The sequence below is a fragment of the Spinacia oleracea genome, chromosome 1 (assembly GCF_020520425.1).
Source record: "Spinacia oleracea cultivar Varoflay chromosome 1, BTI_SOV_V1, whole genome shotgun sequence".
NCBI classification, from domain to species: Eukaryota; Viridiplantae; Streptophyta; class Magnoliopsida; order Caryophyllales; family Amaranthaceae; genus Spinacia; species Spinacia oleracea.
In genome coordinates this window covers 117,057,774-117,066,806 of record NC_079487.1, presented here as the reverse complement: position 1 = coordinate 117,066,806, position 9,033 = coordinate 117,057,774, and the positions used below count along the sequence as shown (strand labels likewise).

At 41.8% G+C, this 9,033-nt stretch overlaps 1 protein-coding gene across 2 annotated transcripts; it reads right to left on the bottom strand.

The window, feature by feature from the left end:
• Window positions 1–4,497: 4,497 nt before the first annotated feature.
• LOC130466163 (uncharacterized) lies at window positions 4,498–8,680 on the bottom strand. Of its 2 annotated transcripts, none has more exons than XM_056834865.1 (6): window positions 8,422–8,680; window positions 7,032–7,324; window positions 6,815–6,938; window positions 6,413–6,712; window positions 6,221–6,337; window positions 4,498–5,203 (listed from the first exon to the last, which is right to left on the bottom strand). In XM_056834865.1, the coding sequence occupies exons 2-6, from the start codon at window positions 7,301–7,303 to the stop codon at window positions 4,706–4,708; spliced, it is 1,311 nt and encodes a 436-aa protein (XP_056690843.1). In that variant the 5' UTR covers window positions 7,304–7,324; window positions 8,422–8,680; the 3' UTR covers window positions 4,498–4,705. The 2 variants fall into 2 exon arrangements, with proteins under 2 accessions (XP_056690843.1, XP_056690842.1); XM_056834864.1 differs by having other exon boundaries at window positions 7,032–7,303.
• Window positions 8,681–9,033: the final 353 nt, after the last annotated feature.

Below are 9,033 nucleotides of genomic sequence, written 5' to 3'. Positions count from 1 at the left end.
CAGATGGCAAGGAAATGCGAGAAATGCCAAAAGTTCGCACCAGCTATCCATCAACCAGCTAAAACCTTACAATCAACACTGTATCCCTTACCATTCGCACAGTGGGGGTTAGACATCATTGGTCCCTTCCCCTCAGCTACGAACCAGAAGAAGTGGTTGATTGTAGGAGTCGACTATTTTAGCAAATGGATCGAAGCTGAAGCTGTCTCCTCCATCACCGAACCTCAGGTCCGCAAGTTCATATGGCAGAACATCATCACAAGGTTCGGCATACCAAGACTGATGGTCTTCGACCACGGGAAACAGTTCGACAACACCCCGCTACAAAAGTGGTGCAAACAGTTCGGCATACACCTAGCTTACTCGGCAGTTTGCCACCCACAAAGCAACGGGAAAGCCGAAGCTGCTAACAAACTCATCCTCAACGCACTCAAGAAAAGAGTCGAGGATGACAAAAACAAGTGGTTAGAAGAGCTACCCGGAACGCTATGGTCCCTTCGGACCACCGAGAAAGAAGCTACCGGGCAAACACCGTTCCACCTTGTATATGGATCCGAAGCTGTCATCCCTGTGGAAATCGGAACAGAAAGCTTGAGGATCCAGGCATACAACAGGTATGATGGACTCCAAGGAGAAAGCAACAACCAACTTCTGTCTGAAGCTCTCGACCTACTAGACGAAGCCCGGAACGATGCGAGGACAATCAACGCAGCTTATTTGCAGAGGGTCAACAAGCATTACAATCGAAGAGTCAACGCCAGACCCCTAAAAGTCGGTGATCTAGTACTCAGAAACGCCGCCTCGGTTCAGAAAGGACGGATCCATGGCAAACTCTCAGCCACCTGGGAAGGACCATACATCATCCATTCCGAAAAAAGGCCAGGTACGTTTATGCTGAAACAGTTAGATGGAACAATCTTGAAGAACCATTGGAATACCGATGTTCTCAAGAAATATTTTGTATGATCTCTGTCTGTAAACCAAGTAAGTTGTTTAATGAGAAGAGGAAAGCCGTTTGGCACCATGTGTTTCATTAAACCTATCTCTATATTTCAAATTCATTGTCCCTTTATATATACATGCAGCCTCGGATCTGATCAATCCGAGACTAAAAGCAGGTTGACTTTGCCCATTCCTTGATAAAATGCAAGAAATGACCAAATCATACACTTCGGGGAATCGTCCAGAATCCTCGGATTCGCGATACCCAGATAAACCTTGTTCACAACAAACAGTCGCTCGAATCAAGTTATAAAACTTCGGCTCAGATCCACGGATCGCCAAAGTCATAACTAAGAGGCAGACTAGCGATCTCTTGCCCAGGTTTCCGAACCACAAGAGATCGGAAGAACAATTCAGACCTCTGAGCAGATCGACGGATTTGAAGAGTCTGGAAATTAAAGAGTCTCTTAGCAGATCTACGGATTTGAAGAACTCGCAAATTAAAGAGTCTCTTAGCAGATCTACGGATTTGAAAAACTCGCAAAATTAAAGAGTCTCTTAGCAGATCTACGGATTTGAAGAACTCGCAAAATTAAAGAGTCTCTTAGCAGATCTACGGATTTGAAGAACTCGCAAAATTAAAGAGTCTCTTAGCAGATCTACGGATTTGAAGAACTCGCAAAACTGAAGAGTCTCTTAGTAGATCTACAGGTCAAAGGATCCCTCAGCAAGTCCACAAAGAAAAGCTCGAGAGTTACAAGTTCAAAGGCAGACTTAAAACTTCGGAAAGCACAAAAAAAAATGAAAAGAGACAGCCAAGTAACGAACATTCATTTTTTATTCAATATTCGGGGGAAGTACAAATACATCAAACCAACTCGGGACACACCCGAGGACCCTCAAAAATTGAAAAGAAAATGAAACAGTTAAAATCGGCAGCCATCAACAGATAATACCGGCCTACCGAAGTACTAAAAAGCAAAAAGAAACAAGTACAACGCAGCGCCGAGGCAAAAGGGGGAAAGGCAAGCACACATTCGGAAGTCCTCAACTGGAACCGACCGACTCTGAAGAAGACGACTGCCCGAATCCCTAACTCTTGGGAGTCTCAGGAGCAGCCCCTAGGGGAGCATCCTTCGAAGAACCCCCAGCAGTAGTGTCACCTTCGGAATTCGCCTTCTGGGCCCGAGCCTCTGCGAGAGCAGCTTGGCGTTCAGCTTCAGCTTCGTCTCGATCAGCCTGGCACTCCACCAAGTGATCCTGGGCCCGCATCCAGAGAGGAACTTTCTCATTCCAAGGGAAATGAGGCATATGTTTCGCAAACATGCGCCGAGCACCCAGGATGCCATTCCAATACTGCTCTCTACACTGATCAGCAGTGTAGAGGTCAACTCGCTCTTGCTCCAACTTCCGAATGGCCGCATCCTTCTCTCGGATCTTCAGCTGGAGAACAGGCACCTTGTCAGCTTGGTTCTGAATCATCTCCCGATGCTTGACAAACTGATGAAGCCTCGCCTCCGCATCCTGGCTCTGCTTATCGGCCGCCTCAAATTTAGACGTCATCTCCTTGAGAAGTCTGTCTTTTTCTTCAAGTTCGCTCGCAAACTTGGCGGCCATATCTTTCCTCTCCTTGTCGAAGGAAGCTATTTTTTCAGCATCCTCTTCGACTTGGAAGGTGAGCTTTCCAACTTCGGCCCCGATCTGCTCAGCAGAAGCTCTAGCCTCACGACTGTACTGAAGGTACAGCTGCTTGACTTCCACAAGCTCGGAGAAGAGCTGCCCAGCCTTCTGGTCCAAGATAGGAATATCACAAGCATAAGCCTCCTGATATCTCCTCAGTTGTCTCTCCTCAACCGAGCTGCACTCGGAAGCGAACGAGGACCAGAAAACATCCTGGGAGCGAAGGAAAGAAGAGCAAAAGTAGGAAAAACATAAAACAAAAACACAACTCAAAGAGAAAATCCAACACTTGCCTCATTCAGGTAGTACTGGGCCATCATAGCCGGGTTCCTCTCTTCAGCTCCAGGAACCCTCCACTGCGGGTTGGCCCGAAGAAGATTCTCCCGAGCAGCTTCGGGACCCACCAAAGATCCCACGTGAGCCATGGGATTCTCTCCCAAAACCGGAGCCCTAGCATATCGAGCCATCGCCTCCCTTACTTCCTCGGGGATCCGTTTCAGCGGAACATCCGAGCAAGGGTCAGCATGGATCAATCTATCCAGGGCCGAGGTCGAAGTAGAACCCAAAGTCGAGTGGCGCCTCTTCCTCGTCAGACCCTGTTCGGGCTGCTCCTCCTCAGCAGAAGGAACATCCTTCTCAGCCTCGGGAACCTCAACATTGGGGCCTGTGAGATCCACCATCTCCTTATCTGGACTTCTCTATCTTTCGAGAGAAACGTCAGCAGATTCCTTCTTCTCCTCGGCCACGATAGGGACATCCGAGCCAGGAACAAAGTCGGCTTCAATCGCCTCCATCACCTTGGTGATATCCTGGATCTCGATCCCTAAAGCAGTAGACGGCTTCAGCGGAGAGGGGATGGTATCTTCCTCGGCCAACGGTTGATCCACGGGCGGCGGTTCCGCAACCACCACACTCTTTAACTTCTGCCCTGGCAAGGGCATGAAGTGAAGAAGATTCTTGGGAGGAGGCATGTCTTCCGAAACCGTTTCCTACAAAACAAGCGTTCAAAGATCAGCTTCGAAAAAGGAAAGACGGACTACAAGAAAACCCCCAAGTCAGAGAAAATACCTTCTCCGAAAACTGAGAAACCTTCGCCTTCTTCGGATGCGCGGAAGACCTCAGAAGAGTGCTACCCTTCCTTTTCCTTTGATCCTAAAAAGGGAGACCAAGGGTCAATAAATTTAGAGGAAGACAAAAGAGGAAATAAAGAAAAAAAGGTGAAGTACCCGGTTCCTAGATAAAGAGATATCTATCCGAGCCGGAGATGAAACCGAAGGAACGGCACGCGGCACATCGTCAGTCCCACACAGCAAGAAATAACCTAATTTTCGACCGCCTAAAGTGGTCGTTAAAACACGAAAAACGGTCGCTAAATGTTTTGGCGACGGCCAACGGTCGCCAAACATCGGTCAGCTTTCACTTGGTCGGTAATTGGAAGAACTTCGACTGGTAAACGGTCGCAAAATTTTAGCGTCTGCTTTAACGTCTGTTTAGCAGTCGTTAAATTAACGATCGCTCCAGTAGTCGTTAAATTATCGACTGACATAGCAGTCGTTAATTTGGCGACTGTTTAAGCAGCCGTTAATTTTACGACTGTTATATCTGTCGCTGATTTACCGACCGTTTTAGCTGCCGTTAAATTAACGTCTGCTTAAACAGTCGCCAGATTAACGACCGACTTAACAGTCGTAAAATTAACGACGGCTTTGTCCGTCGTAAAATTAACGACTGTTATTTCGGTCGTTAATTTGGATTTTTTTATTTCCCCAAACTTATTTGCGGTCGTTAACCTGTCTGTAGTGGTCGTTGAATTAGTATGCAAATAGTATGCAGGAACAATTGTCTTATGACCTGTACAATCGTATGACAACCCTGTTCAAACTCAACCAACAAAACTCATGTTGATGTTCCAACCTGTTAAACATATTGCAATTAGTTCAAACCTGTTAAACATGTTGCAATCCGTTCAAACTCATACATACATAAATACTAAGTACCTAGCACAATTAGTTCAAACTCATACATACATAAATACTAAGTACCTAGCACAATTAGTTCAAACTCATAAATAAATACTAACTACCTAGCACAAAGGTTTCCCGCCGCCACTGGGATCTCGAGGGTCCTGCGACTGCGAGAAAGGAAAACCAGAACACTGACTGAACATCCTCTCATAGGACTCCATTGTCCTTTTCAACTCGGCGACGTCCCTCTGACGCTCTAGTCGCTCTTGTTCTCTCTCCTTTCGCTCTTCTTCTCTCTCCCTTTGCCTCTGGAGTCTCTCATCATCCATAGCTTTTATCATCTCAGCTTTTGTTGTTTCAAACTCAATGGATTTTTGAGACAGCTGTTGTTGAGTTTCTTCTAAACGGGCTGAGAGTTGAGAATACATAGATGGAGTGTATGAGCTAGAAGAACTACCACCCCTTCTAGTAGATGGTTCATAATATAGAGCTGCTCCACTCCCTAGACCAGGAACTTTTCCCTTTTTTCTCCCACCTACTGTCTCAAAGTAGATTTGATTGGGATCTTTATTAATGCCTTTTTCACGGCATTCAGCAACATTCTTTTCGTATGCTTCCTACAAAAATTGAAATATATTAACCCAACTTAATGTTAAAGATAGCAATAGATGAAAAATCCTCATTCAGCAAGTAACAAAAGAGAGTTGTGCACATCCATACATGTATTAAGGAGGACATATAATAAAATGACCAGTGTATACCCTATGTAACTCTTATTGGAAGATAAATGTTCCGAGAAGAACACTGTAATTGCATTAATCATAGTAATAACAGTAGCTAGGAAAAGGTTTTCAAAGTTCTGCCATGGAACAGCAGAACAATGATATTTTAAACCAAAAGAAAATTTCGAAAATGACATATTTATCAATATAGTAAGTAACATATTTAGTTCTGCCATGTTTAGTGTTGGAGAGAGTAACATATTTATCATCTCAAATCTTGAATTTTAAGTCAAACATTGCTGAACTAGATGAAATTAATCTCTAATTTAGAACATGTATCCTAAGTTATAAGAAACTAAATATGTTGATCTTAGAATTGATTAGTAGCAGCTTACAGATCTATTGATCAAAGAATCGGTACTGTAACTAGATCTGTAAGACATTCTCATCCACACACCAATACATCATCGATCTTTGTCGCTATCAATTTGAAGCATAAATTTCATATCCGCAAGACCACAACAAAGACGATAGACAATAGTACCCAAACTTAATTAGAATACCAAACAGAAATCATAAAATCAATAAATCATCAAGAAAAAACACAATTCCATAAAATCAATAAATCATCAAGAAAAAACACAATAAATCAACAAATTAAAAAGCCAGAGCACAATTCCAAATGAGCCATAAAATCAATAAATCGTCAAGAAAAACACAATTCCATAGGTCATATTTTGCCTAAAATGGCATTTTCTCGCCCAACTTTATTAACTTTCTCGCCCAATCCCATAGATTTTCTCGCCCAATCCCATAGTTTTATTAACTTTCTACGACATATTCCAATCTATTTAAGCTACAAATGTTTAAATAGTTTACTTAAAAGAATTAAATAACAATATAGTAAGTTACCTTGATTTGCTTTGCTTTGCTACTACAAAGGACTTTCCCTTTACCCGGCACCTCCTTCGTGTGCGTCTTCAAGTACAATTCACCGGCTGTAGGCATTTTACCTCCATTTTCCTTTGCCTAAATATATAAGTAATGTGTAAGTATTTAAAGTAGTAACAATGTAAATTAATTTAAGTTAAATCATTAAGTTACCATCTTCTTTGCAGCCTCAGTTGTTGAAATGGAACCTTGGAAATGTGAGGGTTCGACCTTGTTGGTCAATGAACCCCCTCTCCTATTTTTCTTGGCCCGCTCAGATCTTTTCTTGAATTCATCATCAACATCCACAAACTTCATCATTTCTGCATGCACTTCATCAGGCATCCAAACTGGCTTCCTCCCACTCATTCTTTTTGTGACCTGGTAATGCATGTCCCTGACTCGTTTGAATGCATTTGCATGGTAATCATGCACAGCAAGGTAATCAAACTCAGGCAACCATTTATAGGTTCTCTACACAAAAGAAAATAAAAGAAAGGATCTTTTGTTATGTTACAATTATAACAAGTTGATAAATTAAAAGTGATACATTAAATGATATAAAAATGAATAAACCTTGAACAAGGTGAACCAATGCTCTTTTGTATCCTTGTCAACTTGGGTGTAACACGTCCAAGGACTCTTGAAATATTGCTGGATGACGTTAGTAATATCCCGGGAAATGGAACTATGATCAAACCTTAGATAGGGAAATAGGAAAAAACACAAGTAATGTTAGTTTACAAATTCCTTACATGAGATAAAATAATTTAAATGTAACTCTAAGTCTTACCAAAGTTCACCCGGTGCCATCCAAATCACTCCAGTATTCTCAGATTCTTCATATTCTTGTGAATCAGGAACCAACTCTTGAGAGTCTGGACCTTGAGTTTCATCATCATCAAAGGTATCATGTGTGTGTTGGGTGACCCGTGAACCAGCTCCAAGGCCACCTCCACGACCACCTCCATGGCCACTTCCATGGCCACCTCCAAGGCCACCTTCACGACCACCACGTGCACCTAAACGATTGCGGATGGTTGAATTTTCTCCTCGATATGACATCTAATAACAAACAACAAACAACTACATTTGATATAAACAACAAAATTAGGGTTTGGAAAATTAAATCATTATATCATGACAAATTAAGACCAACAACTCCAGGATCTACAAGCATACATCAATTAAGCACACAAAGAATGAAATTATAAACAACTTCTTTCACCAAAACAAGTTCATTCTAAAGCGTTATAGTGTATGTGTTGATACTAGATAGATCTCTCTATCTCTAGCCCGGGGCATTGATGTAAGTTCTTGTAGGAAATTCAAAAGAAAGGAGTTGAAAAATATCCATATCGATAAAATACCAACTTCATTCTTTATTGTATTATTTGATTGAAACCAGCTGGAATACTTGTTTGACATAATTATTTTCTCTTAGATGTTTTGCATGGAAAATCATTTTTCTTTGTTTAAACGAATCGTAGCGTAGGTGTTTTTACTTACTTGAGAATGTTTTTGGATGATTGTTATTGTTTGGGATTGTTTTATTAACATACTTTCAAATTGTTTAGGGCTTTAACAGATAACACAGGTTAATTATTTTATCATACCAGTAAAGTTAAATAAGGAGTATGTTCCGTGTTAGATTGTCAACTTAACAACTAATGAACCATATATTAATACTTGTATGTATATAGTTTTACTCACTCTTGTGACTTGAAATGGAAGGAGTGGTATATCCGTATATGTAGTTGGCCTCGATGTCAAATAATTAACTTGGAAGTATTGGATCACACAACCATGCAGCCAAAACCCCTAAAGAAAGAAGATATTGAGCTAAAACAATGTTCCAAGCAAGAGACTGGCGGGATAATAGTTAAGGAATTAAAGCTTTTTTAACAGTAAACTAACCCTTGGTTATGCAAAATCATGCAGTTATACACAATCATCAAACTTGTATGACATTAAGCAAAATCAAACTTGTACAACTTCTTTCACCAAAACAAGTTCATTCTAACATTCTACTCTACCTATCTATCTTCATTCTAAGCTTTTTACAAATAATCAAATTATACAAATTACCCAAAGCCATAAATCTACAAATAGACCAGATTCTAAAAAGTTAGGGTTTGAACACATTGAACCAAAATCAATAAATCAAAAGGAACAAAGATTACCTGGTTAATTGGGTGTGCGACGACTCGCGAGAAAGAGTGACAGCTGCGGTGGGGTAGGGCTGGCGGCGGTGGGCGTGGGGGTGGGGCTGGCGGCTTCGGCGAGGGCTGTTGGCTTCGCCCAAATCGGTGGCCGATGACTCGCGAGGAAGAGTGACAGCGGCGGTGGGTTGGGGCTGGCGGCGGTGGGGATGGGGTTGGGGCTGGCGGCGTCGGTCAGGATTGTTGGCTTCACCCAATTCGGTGGTCGACTTTTCCCCAATTCTAAGCTCTGTTCCTTTTTTCTTTCTACAATGTACAATGAGGAGTTCAGTTGGTCGTAGTTGCTATAATTTTTTTTTATAATTTTAACGACCGCTAAACCGGCCGGAATAATTAAACAAGCGGTTGGTAAAATTTTAAATATTTTTTTGAACTAATCGGATTTTTACTGACTATTAGTTAGTCGGAACTCATGGAAAAGCAGTCGCTAATTTGTCGACTGCTAAAAAAGCAGTCGATAAATTTATAAAATAACGACCGCTTCATCATCGGTCGGTAATTTACCGACTGCTTTTAATTTGGTCGATAAATTTAGTTTTACCAACCACTTTTGTGGCGGTCGGTAATTTTGGT